At 37.8% G+C, this 25,394-nt stretch overlaps 1 protein-coding gene and 1 long non-coding RNA gene across 4 annotated transcripts; both read right to left on the bottom strand.

The window, feature by feature from the left end:
- Positions 1 to 6,005: 6,005 nt before the first annotated feature.
- LOC124260634 (zinc finger protein 37-like) lies at positions 6,006 to 16,351 on the bottom strand. Of its 3 annotated transcripts, none has more exons than XM_046694960.1 (2): positions 16,047 to 16,288; positions 6,006 to 8,410 (listed from the first exon to the last, which is right to left on the bottom strand). In XM_046694960.1, the coding sequence occupies exon 2, from the start codon at positions 7,144 to 7,146 to the stop codon at positions 6,142 to 6,144; it is 1,005 nt and encodes a 334-aa protein (XP_046550916.1). In that variant the 5' UTR covers positions 7,147 to 8,410; positions 16,047 to 16,288; the 3' UTR covers positions 6,006 to 6,141. The 3 variants fall into 3 exon arrangements, with proteins under 3 accessions (XP_046550916.1, XP_046550914.1, XP_046550915.1); XM_046694958.1 differs by lacking the exon at positions 16,047 to 16,288 and adding an exon at positions 16,312 to 16,351 and having other exon boundaries at positions 6,997 to 8,410; XM_046694959.1 differs by having other exon boundaries at positions 6,997 to 8,410; positions 16,047 to 16,291.
- Positions 16,352 to 21,397: 5,046 nt separating this feature from the next.
- On the bottom strand, positions 21,398 to 25,394 carry LOC124260646. The gene is made up of 4 exons (XR_006894143.1): positions 25,379 to 25,394; positions 23,800 to 23,872; positions 23,004 to 23,057; positions 21,398 to 21,414 (listed from the first exon to the last, which is right to left on the bottom strand). It is a non-coding gene; the product is annotated as an uncharacterized LOC124260646 (long non-coding RNA).

Below are 25,394 nucleotides of genomic sequence, written 5' to 3'. Positions count from 1 at the left end.
ACTTACCAACAGAACATAAGATTGAAAATCTACATTGTAATCATTGACATTAGATGATAACATTTGGCAAATGAAATCTTTCACAATGTTACACACTTTATAATATTTAAATTCTCAAACAAATAGAAACTTTCAAGTAAAAATTTATTAACTGGAAACAGAATGTTCGGAACTCAAATAAATGCTTATGAAAATACACAAAATACCAATATTCTACAGCTTCTTGTCTTGTCAGCTGAACCTACAGTGTAGACATGCCCTGCTCAAGATGTTTTAACCTGCATTCTCCACAAACAGCACTGAGAGGTACAATAAATACAATCCTTGTCATTTGTTCTACAGCGACAACAAATGGTCAGTAATAACAGTACCTAATAAAGGTAAGAATTGTGTAAAGATATGTACTAAACCAAAGAATTCTACCGTAAAAAACTCATTTGTTACTGACTCAATACATACTGGATCAGACAAATTAAAACTCTTTGAAAACATTAGATTCAAACAAAAATAATTTCCTAAACATCATAAAACAGATTCTGATTCACCTGTGCCTGTTCAACACAAGCCATGTACTGGCAATACAAATACCTACTTTCAAGTTGTCTTCACTTATCATTAAGAAAAACAATCATTGATTACTCACATACATTCAGAATGGAAATGAAAGACACTTTCAAAAAATAAAAATAAAAGCATTTCGCAAAGGTAAAAGATATGTTTGTTCCATCGTCAAAAAAGATTGAAATATCTGTTGATTTGCAGTAGTTAACTCTGAAGCAGCTTTACTTTCTGGGTGTTTATCTAACACTTCTTACTGTACTAGTTTTAAGCAGTCACATGTCAAAAGGGCTGACTCCAGCCTGCATCCAATGACAGTTACAATTGTGTATATGTTAGTTAAGCTTACTTACTATCATGTCCTACCGATATCCATTATTAAGAATTGTACAGAGACCTTAGATTTTGTAATTAACAAAATGTCATGTGTCTTGACTAACATCTTTGACTTTTTGGATGAAACAATAACTAATTTGTTTGTGGCATTAATTATAACATAATTTGATCCTCTAAAAAGATGGATTTTGATTTTCAGAACAGTTTTAAACAAAATTAAATGTATCTTGTCTGACATATTTAACAATTTGGATGAAACAATAACTAATTTGTTTGTGGCATTAATTATAACATAATTTGATCCTCTTGAAAGATTGATTTTGATTTTCAGAATAGTTTTAGACAAAATTTAATGTCTCTTGTCTGAAATATTTAACAATTTGGATGAAACAATAACTAATTTGTTTGTGGCATTAATTATAACATAATTTGATCCTCTTGAAAGATTGATTTTGATTTTCAGAATAGTTTTAAACAAAATTTAATGTCTCTTGTCTGAAATATTTAACAATTTGGATGAAACAATAACTAATTTGTTTGTGGCATTAATTATAACATAAATTGATCCTCTTGAAAGATTGTTGTTAACTCTTAGAATTGTTGCTCAGTGTTATTTCTACGTCAAGTTATGCCCCCTCGGTTCATACAGATATCAATAAGAAAGTAAGAGTGAATACAGCATGTTCATATATCACACAACTGTGCAACAAACAAAATATACCTGCAGCATTCTCAATGAATGATAGAATGCATGAAAACAGCATTTCACCAGGATGTAACAGCATTGCTTCACTGAACACACGGGAAACCATTGTCATTAGGCTGGGATCTCAATAAAGTGGGATTATATTCACAATAACTTCTCTATTATAAACAGGAGAAAATATGAAAGTTGGTGCTCATGAACCAGCTGAAACAGATTGGAAATAAATATGTTTACAATACAAGGACAATTGCTAATACATATACTACCAATATGCATGCATATCTAATTCTATAGGCTACAGCTAAGCAAATAAGTACATGCAAACTTTCAGAAGAAAATATCTTTTTACACAATAAACTCAAGCAGAGAGGGACTCCATATATTGGGATAGTTTAGACAGAAACATTTACCTTGAAATCTATTCAAGGATATCAAGATGAACCAACAAAGATGTATTTGTGCCAATTTCATTACTATGTTATTTGTTAGAGATACTATGTACCACAAGAATTTACCCGAAATTAAACCAATATACCCTACTTTCAAGATTTTGTAATATTCAAGTCTGTAACTTCAAAACTTCAGTGATAGACCAGTGTCGTTAGTACATCGTAGTTTTATCAGTGTATTTGTGTCTAAATTCAAAATCTTAAACCACTTGACACAAACACTGCCATCATGACTAAACTTAATATACGTCAAACTTGAAAAAACATAAAATTATAACAAATTTCATAATGCACACAAAATACAAAAATCCTACCATAAACCAAACAAAAACTCTTAATGCCCACTTACTCCGATCTGATAATTTACAGAGCATTTATCAAAATGTTAAGCCATTCAAAAATGCCCTCGAAAGTTGGTTTCTGGTCCAAGGGAGGTAACTCCCCTTCTCTGACGCCAAAACAACACAGCATTGAACATTTGGTATGGAAGTCAAAGCACTAAAGAGAAGTGGATGGATATATATTTTTCCTTTCAAAGGGCACACAAATAACATTTTGGGTTAAAATGAACAAGTTTCATACATGATGAAATGAGACGTGTTTACATAAATGTACATCATTCAAAACACTGGTTTGGTTTTGTAAAATACAAAATAAAATCAAGTATATATTTTGGACAGATAAAAAGAAACAAAGTACAATGAAAATACTAACTAATAATCATAGCCGGTTCACAACCATGCCTGTCGGCAAATGTGACTTCGATTCTAACAAGTGATGTGTGGTCAGTCAGTGTACATTATGAAATGGCCATGCAGCGTAAAATACAGAGTATGTGTATGAGAAAATTAAATGCGAAAGAATAATGTATATCAACAAACATTCAATTGAACACTTAACACACAAAAAGTCATTTACTGGCAAACAAAATAAACATATTGCAGAAAAGTGTCTCTATTCACACAAATATTTTGATTGTTAGTATAGATATATTGTTGCTTTTCAGCATTGTTTTTACCTTGTACTGACGCACTAAAACTAGCTTTTATCACTCAATGGCTCGTATTACTTCCCTGACCACTGACTACAGAAATGGATTTCAAAATGGTATGCAAGCACTAAAGTATGTCTGGTCATGACGGCTGTCTTTAATTTCCATATTCCTTTTGAGATTGCTCTGCTAAACAATGAAATAAAAATTTATTTGAGAACAGGTTAAAGTCCAAAACACTTACAGAAAAAGTCTATTTCCCTTCCTAGTGTGACCCATTACTTCAGTTTAAATTTGTTCGGATGAGTTGCAATTCTCCGACTAATTCAGAGCAGAAAATAACCTTCTCAGTCGAAATCAAATTTTAAAGTATTTACCAACCCCAAACTTTACAATAGTTTGTCAATATTCATAGCGACCTATATTCAAAAGTAATTTTACTCAGTACTACCGCATTATTCATAATTGTCCTAAACAGCTGTGAAAATAAGGTTGACAAAACAAAGAACAAAGAGAAAATACTTCAAAACATATCTTAATTACTAAGGTCTTAAATGCTGCAACTAAAATCATGAAATTCTTATGTTTTTGATGCCAGCATCAAATATACCTAGCATCTTTAAGTTCAAATAAACCTAGCATCTTTAAGTTCAAATATACCCAGCATCTTTAAGTTCAAATAAACCTAGCATCTTTAAGTTCAAATATACCTAGCATCTTTAAGTTCAAAGAAACCTAGCATCTTTAAGTTCAAATAAACCCAGCATCTTTAAGTTCAAATATACCCAGCATCTTTAAGTTCAAATATACCCAGCATCTTTAAGTTCAAATAAACCTAGCATCTTTTAAGTTCAAAGAAACCCAGCATCTTTAAGTTCAAATATACCCAGCATCTTTAAGTTCAAATATACCCAGCATCTTTAAGTTCAAATATACCCAGCATCTTTAAGTTCAAATATACCCAGCATCTTTAAGTTCAAATAATACCCAGCATCTTTAACTTCAAGTAAACCTAGCATCTTTAAGTTCAAAATATCTTTAAGTTCAAGTAAACCTAGCATCTGTAACTTCAAATATACCCAGCATCTTTAAGTTCAAATATACCCAGCATCTTTAAGTTCAAATATACCCAGCATCTTTCTTTTACCCAGGACCTTTAAGTTCAAATAAACCCAGCATCTTTTAAGTTCAAATAAACCCAGCATCTTTAAGTTCAAATATACCCAGCATCTTTAAGTTCAAATATACCCAGCATCTTTAAGTTCAAATACACCCAGCATCTTTAAGTTCAAATATACCCAGCATCTTTAAGTTCAAATAAACCTAGCATCTTTAAGTTCAAATATACCCAGCATCTTTAACTTCAAGTAAACCTAGCATCTTTAAGTTCAAATATACCCAGTATCTTTAAGTTCAAGTAAACCTAGCATCTGTAACTTCAAATATACCCAGCATCTTTAAGTTCAAATATACCCAGCATCTTTAACTTCAAATATACCCAGCATCTTTAACTTCAAATATACCCAGCATCTTTAACTTCAAATATACCCAGCATCTTTAAGTTCAAGTAAACCTAGCATCTTTAACTTCAAATATACCCAGCATCTGTAACTTCAAATATACCCAGCATCTTTAAGTTCAAGTAAACCTAGCATCTTTAACTTCAAATATACCCAGCATCTTTAAGTTCAAGTAAACCTAGCATCTTTAAGTTCAAATATACCCAGCATCTTTAACTTCAAATATACCCAGCATCTTTAACTTCAAATATACCCAGCATCTTTAACTTCAAATATACCCAGCATCTTCAAAAATGAGAGAGCAAGTCAACCTGTTGATGTCTGAGGCAGAATTAAGGTCCCACTATCAATACCAACTTCAAAATATACAGTTAAATGTTTATATTATTATAAGAAGACACCTCATCTCATATATCATGTCAATGCTCCAAACAATTTAATAAAATCTGCAAAATCAATTATGAAAAAATGAACACTTGTGATAACAACAAGACTTGCCTAGATTCCATCACTGTCAGCTGCAAATGACCCGATCAGTCTTTCAGACAGCAGGATGAAGGTTAAAACTAAATCATTTGGCACATAAACCTCATAAGCAGAATTAAAATATGCATATTTGATAGGACATTTTCCTACACCAATCTACACAGCCTTAAGCAGCCTCAGAAAAACACATGTGAATAAATCGTTTGTCAAGATGGCTTCTCACATTCCAGTCCTCTTTCTGCGACTTGAGACAATTTGTTCATTCCTGTCCCTACATATAACATACATCCACTATACATGGCTCCATCTTTACATTCAAGTGGCATCTACTCTGACTAAATACAGAAATAGATTGTTATTCTGAGAGGCTCATTTTGGGTGTATTTGGTGCTGTCTCTTCAACCTCCTATTTCCATTGCCAGAGTTCACGATATCTGTAGACCTAATACTTCTCAAATATTCAAACAAAACCATGACCAGTTGGTGATAAAAGTAACATGATGCTTTGCTGAATCATCAACATAAAATCTAGCACTATGTGAAGACGGTTTGTTACCATGACAACAGATGCATGACAAATGTTCACGTTTAATACAGCGTATGATAATTCACACCTCCATATTGTACATCAAAGGACCTATACTTGATACTGACAAGCTATTGAGTAGGACTAACAGGGACATGGTTAGTCATCTACTTAGGATCAAGCCTTCCAGTCTAGACTGTCTCAGTTCACTATCAACACCATTTCCCTAGGATGTTGGTCTACAATCTTCTATAGGGATGCTAGAGGAAGCTGGTGCATTACTAGAGGATGTCAGTACACCACCAGCGGATGTCAGTACACCACCAGCGGATGTCAGTACACCACCAGAGGATGTCAGTACACCACCAGCGGATGTCAGTACACCACCAGAGGATGTCAAGACAGCGAGGATGTCAGTACACCACCAGAGGATTCATGTGCACCACTAACTAAACAACACCGGTTTCCTTAACAAGAGTTCCCATAATGGCTAACAGGGGTATGAGTCTGTCTTAGCATGTTCAGCATCTGACCTTGACCCAAGCTCCCATCCATCGAGTGTCCATGCATCATGTGCTGGCGGTCCTGCAGACCAGCAAGTCCAATGTTCTGACCAGGCATGTGCAGACCTTGACCAATGGTCTGTAGAGCAATCGCTGGCGCAATGATGGTTGCCGGGAAGAGCACACTAACGGAATCTTGATGGCGTTGTTCATCATCTGGGCCTGACTGCAGTTGGGCACATTGATGCTCTGTGACAGGCGAACAGCTTGTTCAGCTGTGATGATGGGTGCCTGGGCAAGGGCAGGACTGCTGCAGGCAGCAGCAAGCTCTGCATGGGATGGGGCTTCACCGTTGTTGCCGTTGTTGTGATTATGATTCTGGTTGTTGGATGACATGGAAGCTTGACTGAGGCTCATATCGGGGGAGTGAGAGAACTGCTGAGCACTAGAGACTTGAGGGTAAGACTGAGAAGGTTGTTGCTGTTGCTGTTGCTGTTGTTGTTGTTGTTGCTGTTGTTGTTGCTGTTGCTGTTGCTGTTGCTGTTGTTGTTGCAGTTGTTGTTGGCTGACATCACCATTGGAGGACTGGCTGGAGATACTGGAGTTGGAGCTAGTTTGTCCCTCACCACCTGATGATGACCGTTTCATTGTCTGACCCACCATCTCATTCATATTGAATGCACTGTTCATCAGCACATCACGGACTTCCTTCTCATGGCTTCTCATGTGGTGTTGGAGGCGATCCTTACGAGAATATTCTTTCTCACAAAGGTCACATTTGAAAGGCCTTTCACCAGTGTGCATACGATAATGCCGACGCAAATGCTCCGGACGGCTAAAAAACTTGCCGCACATGTCACATCCGCACATGACTGACTTGTCTGCCAAGTGCGTCATCACATGTCTCTTCAGGTGTTCCTTGCGAATGAATTTCATTCCACAGATATCACACTTATGAGGCCGTTCCCCTGTGTGGATAATCCTGTGTCGCTGAAGATGATTCTGGGACATGAATTCCTTCCCACAAATGTCACAAACAGCCGGATCTCCATGACTCTTCATGTGCCCCATTAAATGAGCTTTGGCAGAAAAGATTTTCTCACATACTTCACACTTGAAACGGAATCTGACCTTCAACAAGCTGAGCAGCACTTTTGCTCTCTCCGGTGTGTTTCTTCATGTGGGCCTGAAGATGGCCCCAGACGTCGTACGACTTCTTGCATTCTGTGCATTTAAACTGCTTCTCGGTCTTGATCTTCGTTGTGTTTATGTTTGTATTTAGCATGTGCGTTTTGATATGGTTCTGCAAGTTCATCATCACCTTAAATGTCTCCCCACAGAAATTACATTTGTAGGGACACTCCTTGTCTGGCGTGTACATCATGTAGAGGGCAGCACGGTCATTCACATGACTCTTCATGTGGTCCTGAAACAACTCTCGAGCAGAAAACGTTCTCGCACAAAGATTACAGTCAAAAGAAATGTCCATTGGATCAGTGCCTATGTTCATACAAGTACCTTCTTTCCTTCCATCCAGGTTGTGATTGTGCTGTTTCCCGTGCTCCTGCAACTGTTCTCGTGTTTTGAATGTTTTTGTACACACATTACACATGAAAATTGACAACTTTTGCAAAATGTTTTCACCGTTAGAAAGGTTAGCTTGGTTAATATTCATCTTTGGTTCATTCTGAGACTTCTGAACATTGTCCCTGAGCTCTAGGTTTTGCATTTCAGGGTTTTGATTGGGATTCTGATTCTGATTCTGAATATTGACATGATTCTGCAGGTTTACATGCCCTTTGTCCTTGTTGACATTCGTATGACTGCGAATATGAGCTTGCAGGTGACCCCACACTTTGAATTTCTTCTCACAGAGATTACAACCGAAAGTTGTCTCCCCTTCCTCGTTGAACACTTGGGTCATGTGACCAGTCGTAGCCGTACTTTCACCAGCGTGAGTTCGTAAGTGTATTTCGAGTTCAGTCCACACTGTGAACGACTTGGCACACAAGTTACAACGAAACACCTTTCCATCCGGAGTATGCAAGACACTGATCAGCGAGTTCTCACCAATGTGGTTTCTGATCTGAGTTTCCAGGTTAGGATTGACCTGATTTTCCGCTAAATGAGCAAGAGCACTATTGGGATTCCTCATCATGTTCATATAGGCGTAGTTGAGTGCAGGCACACCCATACACATCATGCAGTTGCTACCCAGCAGTTTCCTGGTGCAGCTGCTAAAAGCGAACTGGGACCCGAAGCCATTCTGACAGTTTCAGAGATGAGGCTGGTAGGACCAGATCACATCTTCGGCTAAAGTCAAACTGGTGAGTTCCTATTTCCTGAAAAGATAAAGCACAAAGTCAAAGTCAGTTGTAAGTTTTAACAAGTCTGGGCTAGTACAAGCAGCAGGTACACACGCAGCCATATGAGCGAAATATTCTCAAGCCCAACGTTAAACCCAATTCCACCACCACCACAATCACTTTTCTCTCTCAAAGGGCTAAGCCTTTAATGTGAGTGTGGACCCATGAAGATCTGGATTGGAAATGATCTTCAGGAACCCATGCTTGTCGTAAGAGGCAAATAACGGGATCGGATGGTCAGACTCGCTGACTGGGTTGACACATGTCATTGTATCCCAATTGCGTAGATCGATGTTCATGCTGTTGATCCCTGGATTGTCTGGTCCTGACTCAATTATTTACAGAACACCGCCACATAGCTGGAATATTGCTGAGCGCGGCGTAAAACTAAACAAACTCACTCACTTATGTGAGTATCGGTTTCAGCAGTATTACAGCTATACAGGAAGTCTGAAGTGATGCAGCCTTTACAGTATTAATCACAAATTTACCATTTGTCACAGACGAGGTGCTGAGTGTGAGTGGAGTGAGTATAGTTTTATGCCGCTTTTTGCAATATTCCAGCAATATCAAGGCAGGGGACACCAGAAATGGGCTTCACACATTGTACCCATGTGGTCTACCCGGGTCTACGGCATGACAAGCAAACGCTTTAACCACTAGGCTACCCCACCGCCCCTGTGGTGCTGACAGGGACCAAAGGGACACAACTCTATGCAACGAATTGCAGTGCTCCAGACTGCCGCGTTCCCTGTATCCAGGGTGTTCTCCAATCTGCCTATGTTGCTAAGCAACAAAGTTAAGGTTAAGGTATATTTCTGACATGTGGAAAAGACCTACTTTATGAGAGTGTCATGTCACACAGGTATTGCTATGGCAGGCTATTGACATTAATCATGAAGATTGATAATCGTTAACGAAATATCAACAAATATTCGATAAAAACCAAAAGTAACTGAACAAAAATGAAAAAAAAGTCTTAAAGAAATGAATATATTTCACACCAATGGTGAGAGGTGACATGTTTATGCATGGATAACCAACAAAACAGCATCCTGAGCAAGTGAGTGAGTGGAGTGAGTGAGTGAGTGAGTGAGTGAGGAGGAGTGAGTGAGGAGTGAGTGAGTGAGTGAGTGAGTGAGTGAGTGAGGAGTGAGTGAGTGAGTGAGTGAGGAGGAGGAGTGAGTGGAGGAGTGAGTGAGTGGTGAGTGAGGAGGTGAGTGAGTGACTAAGTGAGTGAAAGTGAGCATCCTGTAGCTTTTAGCAATATTCCAGCAATATCACGGCTGGGGACACCAGAAATGGGCTTCACACATTGTACCCATAAAAATAACCACTAGGCTACCCCACCGCCCCGAGCAAAATTTAGAAGCAACCCATGAATAAAAATCTGACTTTGTGTATTATTCTATCACAAAAATTGTATGCATGATAATATCGATGACACTATTTTCATATCGACAATCATTAATATTCTTTTCTATAGACGATATTTCTGATCATCAATCTTTTTAGCCAGCCCTAAAAATTGAATGAACATACATTATAATATCTGCTTCTATGCACAAGGAGTCAACAAGCTGAAGATTATTTTGTTTACTGCGTTACACTGCATCTAGGAACGTTCCAGCTACATCAGAGTCAGCAGGTTACCAGAGCTACAGATAACTTTTTTGGTCATTGAGTTATGTACTCCCTTGTCTTCCTCTCAATTGGGTATCCTAATTTTCCTTTGAGTAACGAAATAAATTGTACTCACCTCACTCAAACTCAATTGGGTATTTTGCCATTTTCCATTAATTTTAAAAATATAATAAAGTTTAAATGTTAGTGTTTGTGATTTACATTTGATCTGTAATATGGGAAACGATAAGAAAGACTGCAAGTTGTCAAGTTCATGTCCTGAAATGGAACCTCTCAACATACCTCAGTTATTTTATCTATCCACCGGTACGCAAGCTACGATTTGACATTTTTGTGTGTACGCATGTAAGATCACATTTATTGAGGATTAACAAAACTTCAAGCATACTTGTACACAATAGACTTAATAGGAATTGAGTTTTCACATAAATATTTGCGTAATTTACGCAGATACGCAGCTTATCTGTACCTCTGCCTAAAAATTGAATGAACATACATTATAATATTCTGCTTCTATGCACAAGGAGTCAACAAGCTGAAGATTATTTTGTTTACTGCGTTACACTGCATCTAGGAATGTTCCAGCTACATCAGAGACAGCAGCCAACATACATGAAATAATCCCATCTGGATGAGACTACCCAGAGAGTGATGATGACATTATCAACCAGGTCATGATGCCATCCGAATACATGAATCACCTGCCATGAACAGCAGAATGTGCTGGAAACCTGGGGCCGTATTTATAAAAATTCTAAGAATTAAAAGTTACTCCTAAGTGTAGAAGATACTGAGAATTTTGTGAGAGTTACTCTTAAGTTTCCGAATTTTCTTAAGAGTTACTCTTAGGAGTACTCTTAGAGTGAGCAAATGTTAGGAATCCTCACAGAGCCCAGCCCCCAACAGTTATAACAGGTATGATACTTGTTTTGTTTATGAATAAACAATAGATAAGTGTGCTCAAAACAACCATTATAACGAACTTGCATACAAAAAACTGTCAATCTGCAACAATGTTTATTTCCTGCAAGTTCTACCCTGCATAATGAAGGGACACCTCAGTGACAAAGACCTTTCCAGGAAAATAACATTGTTGCGGATTGACGTGCTTCAGCTTCAGAAAGAATTATTAATGCTTAAATTGGAAAAGATGAAGACAGATCAATCTGCTCTAACTTGGAATCCCAAGGGAACGGGCTGAAGACACAGCTTCATTAACTCACTCTAATCAAAATGACAGGCTACCGTTTGGTTCCTTGAGTTTCATAGCCCTGAAATTGTGTATCTTGAACCTACTACATCTACCACCAAGCCATGTGTCATAACGGAGTGCAGGGTTAACTCATGCGTTAACATTACCACTTACCATGCTTACCAGACATGTTCAATTGGTTTTAGATTTTCTTAGGTGCAAATTGCTGCTTGGTAGATTGGAAGAAAAAGGATGTATTTGAGACTTTCCTTTTGATCTATAAGAGGCTATGTGAACTTTGGGGTGTATAAGAAAGATCAAGGAGCCAGACTTGTTACTCCTCGATTTATTCTCCACTTAAATGTTTGCCAAATAATTCTGTAGTGAAAAAGGAAGATTTCAGCAGCAAAATAAGATATGTTTTCAAACTAATTTATTAACCTTGCATATTTGGTCAGGACATCAGATTCATAAACAAATTTAAGAAATGTAACGGATTCTAGTGCTGGGAATTGGTAAAATTCTCATAATTGATAATTGGTTCATTACAACCGATCAATCATCGAAAATAATTGGTTAAGCGTCATTTATGAAATTTTCCTGATTATTTTTGTTAATGGACAAAAAAATAAAGAAAAAACCATGTAGTTCTTTGGTGTTTTTGCAAATTGCACAAAATGCATTTGCAAATTTCACATCTTTAAAGGATGACTAGTAGGTTAGGAACATTAATTTCTTGGAGTCTTTATGATAAATTCAATCATGACTTGGAACGAGCTTGTAGTGGTCATGAAATGTAACAGACAAAACCAACCTTGTGAAAAATATTGTTAATGCAAACAAGTGTTCCAGAATTGTTTGTGTTCGATTATGAGAAAACATGATCGACTGCTTGGTCGTTTAGTGACTGCGACCAATCTTCGATTATTTCAATTGATCAGACCACCACTAACGGATTCCACCCACACACCCAATATAGTCTCTATAGACATGTCAATGATGTCAAATTGCACACTGTAACACAAACAGTCAATATCCCGGTGTCAGGGGTTTTCGACGATGTAAGACAAAAACATATTTTTTATCTGTAATACCCTTTAAAGCTTTTATTTTACTAACCTTGAGTGATAAAGGACATGTTCATCTATTTCACACAAAAATATCAAGTGTTCCCTACAAATATAGTGTTGATGGCATCGTATCGGCGAAACTGTTGCCGCTCGTAACATGCGGGTATTTTGTATGGGTTTTCGACGATGAGCCATACTTTTTGCTCCGCACTGCGAGGGAGTGTTGTGATCACGTGGCTTCCTATTTATATATTGCCTGTCACCAGCAGACGACTGATCTAACTGAATTTTCGCTTTCTATTTTTTGTTATAAAGGCAACTGATTTTGCATCTGAAGTGGTATTAACGATCTCGGGTAAATAATATTGATGTTTGTTTGCTTTGTATATAACTTTACTTCCCGATTGCCATTGTCAATAAAACTTCTCATGACAGCGACTGGGCACCCGCCCTACCAGTGAAACTGTTTGTGCACTCCGATCGCACACGTACTCCCCCGATATAGCGCATGCAATGCAATCATCGAAATCACCAGAACGTCGAATTCAGCTCATTTTGGGATATCTTCAAGAGTCTGTTCATAACAGTGGCTAGATATCTTACTTTCTCAAAGGAAAGAAATCAGCACTTGATTTAGCTGTGAGTTGGAATTAACACAAGTTACAACAGTATTTAAGTTATTTATCAGCGTGTCAGTATGATGTGGGAAGGACGCCAGAGATGCTGGAGATACACTGTTGGTGAAACTGACAAGCACAGGTATGGCTCTGACAATCTTAGAAACTCAGATATTTACTGACACAAAATGAAACATCAAAAGTATCGGAATATGTATCAGTACAATACTCAAGTATCTCAACATATTTCAACACTAGACTGAAGTATCGTCATATGCACTGATACAATACAAAACAATCTGGAGTGTGGCAGTATGTATCACTACAGGCCTAATGTATCACAATATCTATTCCCACAAAACAAAGAATAACAATCGCACAATAAATACCCAAGGTAGTCTTACTGTGGCACTACTTCCCAGCGATATGCAGCATGTAAGGCCAATTGGCAACCACTTCTGACGTAGGGACACCATTAAAACTGAAGATGGATTTGACACCTGAGCACAGAACTATAATTTCTCGGGGTTCAAAAATACCATTAAGCATGGTTCTAGTATCTATGAGGTTTGCTCCAAGCAGGGCTGGCTAAAAAGATTGATAAATGAAAATATCATACATAGGAATCATTATTAATGATTTTCGATATAAAAATGGTGTAATCGATAATATCGAACATGAACTATTTTGATGAAATAATTTTAGATTTACTCAGAACCTTCACAAAGTTAGGTCTCCTAAAGCATGTTCAGGTGGCATTTTGATGCTAATCCAAACCTAAATATGCTACCACTCACCACTGATGTGAAATGTGTTGATTTATTTCCGTTTTTTTAGTCATTTTTGCTCAGTTACTTCTCCGATATTTATCGATAATCGATCAATATTCATTTAAAGTGTTAAAGTGTTCGCTTGTCACGCTGAAGACCCGGGTTCGAATCCCTACATGGTTACAATGTGTGAACCCCATTTCTTGTGTCCCCCGCTGTGATATTGCTGGAATATTGCCAAAAGTGGCGTAAAACCATACTCACTTACTACTCACGAACTGTGTGACACTACACTGAGGAGTGAACTTCACTTTTCAACCAGTGCCACAAACTCATCAACAATCCTTGGAAAGTAAAGAGGGTTTGCAAGCTAATACTAAAGGTAAGTAAATCCTTACTTTTCAAATACAAATAACTGCCTCAAACATAACATTGCTATGACATATGTCATGTTCCCGCAGCAAGGAGTTACCCGACTACAGAAGTCCAGTTTCCATGCTTCCAACCTCAACTGGAATTTTGGGGCATGATTGCAATGCAACCAATGGCTGTTACAGTTACATTCATGGTCCTTCTCTCTCCCTCCTACTGACCAATCACATACTATACTTCCTGTCACTTGCATTCACGTCAGGCAAAATGGCAATGCCATGCATGCAAGGATAATCATGATAATTTGATCATATTTGTCAAAGAAACATTTCGGAGTCCTTGCCTCACAGACACTCAGTGTGTGTGGATTGCAGCAAAACATTTGAGCATGAAGAGATTTGTAAAATATTTGTCAAAGCCCAATTGATGGTACAAATGCTTTCTAAATCTACATAGAACAAAAAGTGCATGGCAGTCAGCCAGTCACCACATTTATGAAAAGGATGCTGTTTTTCAGGAGTATGCATAGACTTGTTAGTCAAGCAAAAACCTAACTCTAGCCTAGTTTGATAAGGGTTGAAACTGGACTTTTATAGCCAGGTATTTCCTGATCATCTTAAATTTGTGTTTCACCAGTGGATTGAATTAAATATGCAGGGTTAAAATTTATGGATGTCAACTTCACGTCCCTCATATTACAGAAGTTGACATCCATAAATATTCATCCTTTATGTTATCACGTCTAAATGCCATTCTACAATTCTACAAATTAAATGAGGACGTGTGTGTGAGAGGTGTAGGGGTGGGAGTGCTGTTTACAAACACTAGAAAGTCTGAGCTTTAGCTGAATACATTATTACCACCAGTGCCATCAGTAATTATGACTAAAGATCATTTCAATCTGCTTAAGGCACAAATATAAACCATTATTTATATTGTTCTCATTGTAGTAGTAGTAGTAGTAGTAGTAGTAGTAGTAGTAGTAGTAGTAGTAGTAGACATTTTCTGCATCTTTAGCCCATAATTAAGGTCATGGGTTCGATTTCCAAACGGAACTCAACCCAACAAAAGTACTAGAATCAGTACTTTACTGAGAAAATGTAATCCTAAATATAGGATGTGTTACATGGATGCTTACATCACTACACAAAACTGGGAAATCTTGTCTGATACCAGGTCATAGATACAAGACAACTGATCATTTAACAGAAAACACACTGAAAACTGAACATTTGTAATATTGTCTATCACTAGCTCTAATCTGTATTAGTCTGTAATGTCAAAAAAATTCATGTCCAAGATACCCAAACTGTACTCAGCATATACAGGACCACTAAGAATCTAGTAATCATAGTTCACATTGCCTTGTAATCATTATAATTCTGAACCTGGAACTGAATAAAACTGACAAAAAGAATAAATATAGTAAATCTAAAAGATGTTTGTCTTGTTCAAGCAGCATTAACAAAGTCTGAGGACTATAAAATTAAGGTTTACACTAGTTCTCAAAAAAAATTTATGAGTCCTCATGTACACAGAGCTCATTCACAAAGTTTTTTAGACAATAACTCTACATATGCCGGTCTAATACCAGACAAATAACCAAATAGGGCAGACAGTGGTAGTATTATTGTAATGGCAATGGAGTAATTCTGGATAAAACAAAGCATAAACAATTCAGTGTGTAACATATCTAACTTGCAAAGACTTTAACGTACATAGACACATGGGAATTCAAGGAAAGCACTGAAACATGTAATAATATCACATTCATTTCTGATGAGAAGTGGATTAATTTCAGGAAAACTTATGAAATGGTTATGTGTACACTTTAACATTAGAAACTCGACAAAAATCTAGGCGCGGATTTCACTCAGTCTCAGTTCTGTTACACGCAATACACATCACAGAGTAATTCCGAGATGATAGGAATATCATACCTGGACTCTTCTTTTGAGAAAAGTTGGTATTTATGAACCGAATTGACCCGAGCATGGAAACTTTTGTCTCAATTCAGATTTTCGACACACTTGTGACCCCCAACTGAGAAAAGAATTTTCGTCTATTTTCCTCAAATTTGCGACGCTATACACCTTCGATGTTTAGATAATTGATTACAACATCGGCTTACGGAACTCCTTAAACAAAATATCGACACATGTAGATATTATTGCGAGTTGATTTTGAACACAGGGAAGAAATTACCTCTTCAGACAACTTCTTCCGCCATCAAAGTTCAAGGACGATAACTCAAGATAAGATAACTCTTGTTTGGCGCGGGACGTCAGCTGAAACGGATCGTTGCTCATAAATGAAGGTTCCAAGTTCGAATTGTCTCATGCCAAACTATTTTCAAAATGCAGTGAAAATGTAATTTAATATACATTTTTTTATATTCCGTTGTAAAAGTGAAAAATAATAATTCATGATTTCGCACTTACCTTATAACAGAAATGTCATATGTCGATTTTGATGTAAAACATTGACGATACACCTTTAAAATTTCGAAATTTAAAATACTGACTTGTTCTGTGATAAATAGACATGAATGTCGAAAAGCCTCGCGACAGAGACCCCAAGTAATTTCATGATCTCTAACTCCTCCATTTCCATTGTGATATTTCTTAATTGATGACATACCTGTTCTCCCTTTCAATATGTTGTTAAACATTAAGCAGTCAGATACGGTCTCCACGGCGAATTACTAGAGCAGAACCGACACAATAGACACGTGTTTGCACAGATTAATTGTCGTAACAATCATTTAACAAACCTTTTGTTTATTCACACACGCGCTTCGGCTAACAATCGAATCCCTGTTTCGGATATTTACTAAAGTCAAACTTGTGATTTTATACAAATTGAATGTGATTATTAACCCAATTCAATTCAATGCTTTATCTACCTTTAGCTGTACGGCTAATCGGTGGTGAACATGAAAATTTACATTTTGAATATAGACAGGGTGGTTGATTTGGTATAATATTGAGAACATACAAACACATTTTGCAATAAATTTAGTCTTAACTTTGAAGCCTTGAATAGAAATTTACCAAGATTACAGAGTTGTTTAACATTCTGGATACTTAAGAAGTGGAACGGTTTGTAAATTGATGGATTTTTTCAAAAGTAAGGTTTAATGTACAATTTCCTTAAATCATTATAAACAGGACATTTTAAAACAAAATGGAATTCATCCTCTATATCACTGGAACAGGACAGACATCTTCTATTGTTTGTATCAATATTATTACACCTCAATGTTACAATGTATAAGTTATGTGAAAAGCGTCGAAATTTAGCCAAATAATTTTGTATATATTGCAGGAATTGATTTTTGTAGATAATTTTGCAAAGTGAAAGTAGCAATAACATCTTTATACAGTCTGCACTTAGAATAACTGGATAACTGACTTTCAATAGACTGAAAAGCATTATCAATAAGTCTTTGTTTAATGACAGGCAGATAAGAGACATTCACTTCTTGCCTATACCATATACCACCAAAACCAAGAGTTGTCAATATATTCTTAACCTGAAAGGCCCAACAAAATATTTGCGTAAACCATCATAAACCACACAGACTCTCTATACAGCTGGGATCGCCCAACAACATGGTGTTGTAGCACCTCAGACACATACGGTTTAAACATATTTATTTGTAAAACAAATATTCCGTTGTATGCTTAATAGCTTATCGTTCATCTGAATAAGGCATATGTGCAAATAAGATACATTAGCCGGGTAACTGGAGAGAGTTTACTGCAACCTTATGTCCCAACAGGGACCCGAAGTAAGCCGGGTAATAAATATGGGACATCAGAAAAACATTTCATTTAATAACCGTCAATATTTTAATCACTTCTGAGCTGCTATTTTTGTGCACTTAACATGTAACTTTATAAAATCGTCAATTTAATTCCAGAATCTTTTTAAAAGTATCTAACATCACCTAACAAAATGAGTCAGCGTGAATATATCTAAAAATATAATCATGACCAGATCAAGACAAGTTCGACACTTTCTCAAAATTGTGAAGCTTGTAACCTGGAGTGGCCTGACAATCACGTCTCATGTGAATGTGAATACACATAGGCGGATCCAGAGGGGGGATGCACCCACCCATCCACCCACCCACACGCACGCACGCACGCACGCACACACACCTATTTATTTATTTTTAAAATTGTCCTGAAGGTTTATTAAATGACCATTGAAACTCTCGTGAAAACGGATGAAAATGAACTGTGTGCACACACACAACGCAATGTAACTGACTAACACACACACACACACACACACACACACACAGTAAAACACACACATATAACAAAACACACTGAGACACATTTTCCCTGAAGCTGACAATCTAACCTTGCCTGAATCTGAGGAAATCTAGCTGTATCCGAGTTGTGTGGGCTTTCTGATATATTTGCTTTAGGGTCACTATATCCGACCCTGATACACACGTAAACGCATACTTCACGTACAGTGGCCATTCATCCCTGAATATACTGGACGTCGCTCTGGGGCTCCGTGTACTGCCGTTTTCATACATCATCTCTATCAATCTTCGGGCTAGGAAAACACGTGCACTGTTGGTAGGTAGCTTTTATTATTCTTATGAAGAGTTGTTTCCCTTAGACCTGCCCCGAATACTCGATCTGAAACCCATTTGAATCACTAGTCTGTCTCACATAAAGCATGAAGGTTGAACACATTGTGAGCGTTTGGATAGCATGGTGGTTACACACTAGCTCGTCATGTCTGGGGCAAGTTTTCGGTTCCCGAGGGACCCGTGAAGACCTGGGTTAGAACTGATCTTCGGCAGCCCAATCGTAGGAGGCTCAGGCTCGCTAACTTGTTAATACATGTCATGTGACTCTCAGTTGTGTAGATCGACGCTCATTATATCAATCACATGGTTGTCTGTTCCAGAGTCAAATATTTACAGGGCGCTGTCATATAGCTGGAAAATTGCTGAGTGCGACATTAAACAACAACACAAACAGTTCCCAATGTGTATTTAATATGACAAGTCTTTTCTTGATGTCTCTTCCGAGGGTATTGATATTATTGTTACAAACAGCTTAAAACACAACCCAACAACTGTAGAACATAAAATGGGGTGTTTTATTGCAAGAAGCTATGTACAATATTTACATAAACTTTCTTACCATAAATCTCTGAAACAGATTTACAAAACAACCCTCTGGTATTCAACCACATGAATGTCTATGTCGAGTGATTAGGTCCATTCAGTCGACAGTACAACCAATGAAGATCCGGGTTAGAAATGATCTTCAGTGACCCATGCTTGTCGTAAGAGGCGACTAATGGTATCGGGTGGTCAGGCTCGCTAACTTGGTTGACACATGTCATCGTATCCAAATTGTGTAGATCATACTCAATGCTGTTGATCACTGGATTGTTTGGTCCAGACACGATTATTTATAGACCGCATAAAGATAGTCTATACCCATCTTCGTCTTTGCATCCTATGTCCTATGTGACACAGTACTTGCGACCAGCCGGAGAATATTCTACAAGCAGTGTTCTGTACAAAGTTGTCAGTAGGTACGGTATCTCAGACATTTATCAAACTTTAATCAGAGAGATGTGTAAATATGTTACAAAGATATATGGAAGTTCGTCATATATACAAATAAAGAATGGATGGTGAATAACGGTTTTTCCAGGTGTCCATCTCACACAGTTGCTGAAACTGTCGTATAGGGCAGTGCTCTCTACAAGATGGCCGTCAGTCAGTTTTACATATGTATGTGGGTATTATAGAAAGCACACCATGTAAATACTCAGGCAATACTGATTTGTACTAGGACATCGAACACGTAATATAGGCATTATAGAAGAGCATTAATAGTCGTCTCCAGCGTTGTTTTTCAAAGGGCCTACTGTTTTACGACACTTTAATGAATATACTGAAAGCATGGAGGAAATGGTAGTATTTAGCCAGCATCTGTTGTCTGTGCTCAAATCACGCTCCAGCACATTTGGGGATCGGTATCGTTAAACAATTCCACGACCATGCCCTATGTATTCAAGATCGATCTCCTTTTAAGATTCACTTAAAGCAGGGATAATCAACAACGTTATATAGTCTCCCTGCTTAAAGACACGTCTTCAGACTGGCGTACACGTCTTCAAACTGGCGTACATTAGTACCACATGTCAGAAATGCTCTTTTCTGAACGCCTATGAGCAGTTCTCATAAACTGACGATAGACTCTCTACAAATGACTGTTACAATTTTAAATATATAGTTATTACAACGTCCTTTTGAATTTGCTAATCCATCTAACGGAAAGCAGGACAGTTTGGATTAACAAGGTTTCTTTTTAGTATACGACAATATCCGTTAATCCATCTAACGGAAAACAGGAAAGTTTGGATTAACAAGGTTTCTTTTAGTATACGACAATATCCGTTAATCCATCTAACGGAAAACGGGACAGTTTGGTTTAACAAGGTTTGGTTTAAAATACGACAATATCCGTTAATCCATCTAACGGAAAACGGGACAGTTTGGTTTAACAAGGTTTCTTTTAGTATACGACAATATCCGTTAATCCATCTAACGGAAAACAGGACAGTTTGGATTAACAAGGTTTCTTTTAGTATACGACAATATCCGTTAATCCATCTAACGGAAAACAGGACAGTTTGGTTTAACAAGGTTTGGTTCAGTTTGCGACAATGTACATCAATGCCTTGGTCATGATATAGTAGCATAGTCGTGGATGGGTGAACAATGTGCATATCGTGGCTGTGACGTGTCGACGTCGGAGGTGAGGGCGTCGTAGTTAAACACACAGGGTATCTGGTTGTTATATATGGGCGGGTCCTTCTCCACACGGAGCTGGTCTGGTGGTCTGTAGCTTCTACAGACCGGGTCTGGAGCCAGGTAGTTCTCCATGTAGATCTGGTCCTGCGATTTGTAGTCATCATAAGTTACTTGGTCTGGCACCTTGTAGATCCTGACTTCCTTTGGATGTTTCGGAACGTACTTCACATCCAGAGAATTGTTTTTGTTGCTCACCGTTTGCAGTTTTTTATTGATATTATCACCTTCATGTGATACTCTATTTTTCGATTTCCGTGATTTCCTGCACGTGAAAAACGTGATTAATAACAAGACTCCTATCCAAAATATTACCCCGCCGGACGCTGCAATGATCAGTGGGAGTGTTTCTACATCAAATATGCCCGGAGCACTAGTGGTGGTCTGTGTCGTTCTTGTGACGTCATGCCGTAGAAATGTTGTCAGTGTCGTTGATGTCGTTAAGTCTGAAAGGTATAAAATAATGCATTACGTCCTGATAATGATGATTGGCTGATACTGTTTAGGTATGAACTCGGTTTAGTGCATTTTTCAACATATACTGACGTACAAAAGAAAGCACACACCTGGTGTTTTGGGACTATTCCCATTAAAACCATCAATATTTTGCTAGCAATGTTGTAATTGGGTACAAAGTCTGTGGTCTTTTGGAAACACATGCACAATGTTTGTGACAATGCAGAATCAAAACACTTTTTAAATATTAATGCTGTTTTCAGGAAAATATTTTACCAAAGAATCAGTTGTGTAGTTTCTTTTGAACGTCAGTATATTTATCTGAGATTGCGTTGCCTTTATACGTCATGATGCTATACAATAAATGATGCCACTCATTTTAACCCCTCTCTTATTCTGTTTGTAGTGTCGTTGATTTCGTTGAATCTCAAAGGTATAATGCACCATAATGTTGATTGACTGATAATGTTCAACCAGTAAAGGTATAATGCACCATAATGTTGAATGACTGATAATGTTCAACCAGTAAAGGTATAATGCACCATAATGTTGAATGACTGATAATGTTCAACCAGTAAAGGTATAATGCACCATAATGTTGAATGACTGATAATGTTCAACCAGTAAAGGTATAATGCACCATAATGTTGAATGACTGATAATGTTCCACCAGTAAAGGTATAAACTCTCACCTTTGGTCTGGAGTATTTCTCATCATAATTTTATCTAAGATCACGTTGCCGTGATACTTCTTGAAACCATGACGAAGAGTAAATGGTGCCTCTAATTTTAACCCTTCTCTTATTCTATTTGCACTAAACAAAACATATTTTTCATAATTCATAAGTATATATGTGTTCCTAAGTTTAGAAACATTGCTGTAAAGCAGAAGAAACCTAGTGATACTAGTAAGTCGAAAGTTGAACCTATGTCAGCAAGCTGCTAGTGTGCTGGCGATTAGGTGCCTGACTCTGAGGTGTGGGTTCGAATCTCCAGCGTCGGTACTTTACTAAGAAAGTGTAATCCCAAATATAACACATGTTACATTTGACAATTTTCTAAATGGCATTGTGTAATCAAAGCTGCTAGTGTATGTTATTAGACGGCCCAAGCTGAGAATTATCTCAGTTTTATTACGACGTTTGCCTCTTTGGTTAAATTCATTTTAATTGTGTGTCGAGCTTACAGTCCAGGGAACATACGCGGATCATAAACCCGGATTCAAAACCAGGAAAAGAGGATCCTGCAAGGATGTAACTGAACACAAAGAGCGAGGCGATGCATCCCACCATTGGAGTGGTTCCATCGATATATGGAAGTAAGACAGTGGTTCTCACCGTAAAAAGGCAAAGTAGACAAGGCAAGAGAAAATGACATGTCACTTATCTGTCACGATGACCGCTATCGTTCTTGTCTACAGCACCGGACATGTACAGAATGATAAGTCACCAGCTTACACTGTTTATTCTAATGTTTGTTACCTCCCTACTGAACACGTAAATGAGTGTGGATTAGTAATTAGGGTATTAGTACTACTCTCACGACGTGACACGTAGGAACACTCCGAACAATTCCGTACTTGTATTTTCCAAAGACGGTGGAGTTGAGGGCGCTTTATCTTGCTCAAGGATATCTGCGAACAAAATAAAATCGACCTGTTTAGTACATTCCATCCCACAGAGGAAGAGATGTTGACGTGGCTGTTTTGTTACCGTACCCACAGAGAATAAGGCACTACTATAATGAGTAGTGAAATCATTATCGTTATATTACTATTCCCTTTTCCTTCGACTAATTTTCTTCATAAATCTAATATTACATAATTACAAAGTGTGTGTGTGTGTGTCTAATTTCTGCGGTTCTGATTGGCTGACATGGAATACAAATTTAATTATTTTTCGATAACTGCGAGGAATCGGAGAGGGACGGGACTGATGTTCAAAATGCGGTTTCCCGGTGACCTTTACCTTGGTAAGAGTATGTAAATTATTCTATTTAACACAGGTGTCTCTGCCACAAACAACACGAGAGTACATTAGAATTACTTTATTTTACCGTATATAAGTTAACTGTATAGTTAATATATCCTTTCTCTTCAACCTGCCTCTACTATCATGTTATAGTGAGTATACGCCGTTTTTAGCAATATTCCAGCAACATCACAGCGGGGGGACACCAGAAATGGGTTCAGAACCCGTGTCTAGAATCGAACCCATGTCTTCGGCGTGACGAGCGAACACTTTGACCACTAGGCTACCGGCCAACCGCCCCTATCATGTTATAAACGTAAATGAAGCAAGCCTACATTTTCAACAAGTTTATGGGCTTCTATAAGTCCCGATTTAGTTGTTTGCAAGCATGGATGTTTTATTTACCTGCGTTGTCGATGAGGATGTCATCCACGGCAATGGCTGCTGACCCCTTCCCCACCTTCCCCTGGAAAATCACCTGAAGAGAAACAGCGTGAGCGTGAAGATTTCTTTATACAATACCCCTGCCACTGGAAGGTTAGCGAGAACATGCTCCACATACTGTTCCCGTTCGATGACCCGGGTCTGCAGGGAGACAAGCGAACAGGTAACCCTCACAGACTACCCCTACTGTGCTAAATGTTAGAACAATAAACCAATGGAACAGATGAATACTAGTACTTAAAGAGAGACAGCCACGAAGCTATAGAGTGAGTGAGTGAGTTTGGTTTTACGCCGCTTTTAGCAATATTCCAGCAACATCACGGCGGGGGACACCAGAAATGGGCTTCACACAATGTACCCATGTTGGGATTCGAACCCGGGTCTTCGGCGTGACGAGCCAACGCTTTAACCATTAGGCTACCCCACCGCCCCGAAGCTATAGAGACGTAAAGGAACATGAGTGAGTGAGTGAGTTAATATTTATCGTCACATCGGCAATATTTCAGCCATATCGTGACGAGAACAATTAATAAGTATATTATAGATCAATAAAATTAAAAATAAAAGCCTGTTGACGAAGAACAGTAAAACTACTAGGGTATCACAGGTATCCATTTAAAGCTAGTAACTAAATCTAAAACAGTTTAACTAGCAATAGCAAGACAATGTAAAAACGGGATATAGATGAAGGTAGATCACCATACTAGGGGCCATGGGGACTTATAAAGGAACATGGACATACACAGTGGAACAGACATAGACAAGCAATTGTAAAGAAACGTCTATAGATGTGAGCATGAATAGTGGACAGATGTAAATGCATATGGATAGACGGAAGGAGACAGATGAAGAGGAAACCACACCAAGGAACATATTTATAGGAACATACTTTGTCAAAGAGACGAAGCACTATAAGAGCACTCTGACACAATTAGACAGAGAGGGTGATAAATATATAGGAACATACTTTGTCAAAGAGACGAAGCACTCTGACACAATTAGACAATTAGACCGAGAGGGTGATAAATGTATAGGAACATACGCAGACGAATAGACAGAGAGGGTGATAAATATATAGGAACATAAAAGGACGAATAGGCAGAGAGGGAGGTAAATATATTGGAACATACAAAGACGAATAGACAAAGAGGGAGGTAAATATATAGGAACATACAAGACGAACAGACAGAGAGTGTGATGAATATATAGGAACATACAAAGACGAATAGACAGAGAGTGAGATAAATATATAAGAACACATAAAGACGAAGAGTGAGATAAATATATATAGGAACATACAAAGATGAATAGGCACAGAGTGTGGTATATATATAGGAACATACAAAGACGAATAGACAGAGAGGGTGATAAATATATAGGAACATACAGAGACGAATAGACAGAGAGGGTGATAAATATATAAGCATATACAAAGACGAAGAGTGTGATAAATATATAGGAACATGATTAGACAGAGAGGGGTACACAAGTACAGTAACATACATATACTATTTTTAAAAACCCATCCTGTTGTTCTCACCCTGAATGGACCTGTG

The sequence above is a fragment of the Haliotis rubra genome, unplaced genomic scaffold (genome assembly GCF_003918875.1).
Source record: "Haliotis rubra isolate DU_JTF1 unplaced genomic scaffold, ASM391887v1 Scf770, whole genome shotgun sequence".
Lineage (NCBI taxonomy): Eukaryota > Metazoa > Mollusca > Gastropoda > Lepetellida > Haliotidae > Haliotis > Haliotis rubra.
This window is presented reverse-complemented; position numbering and strand designations above follow the sequence as displayed.

Bases quoted from the DNA above. Each gene is read 5' to 3' on its own strand.
- LOC124260634 (XM_046694958.1), bottom strand. From the start codon at position 8,278: ATGATGTGTATGGGTGTGCCTGCACTCAACTACGCCTATATGAACATG.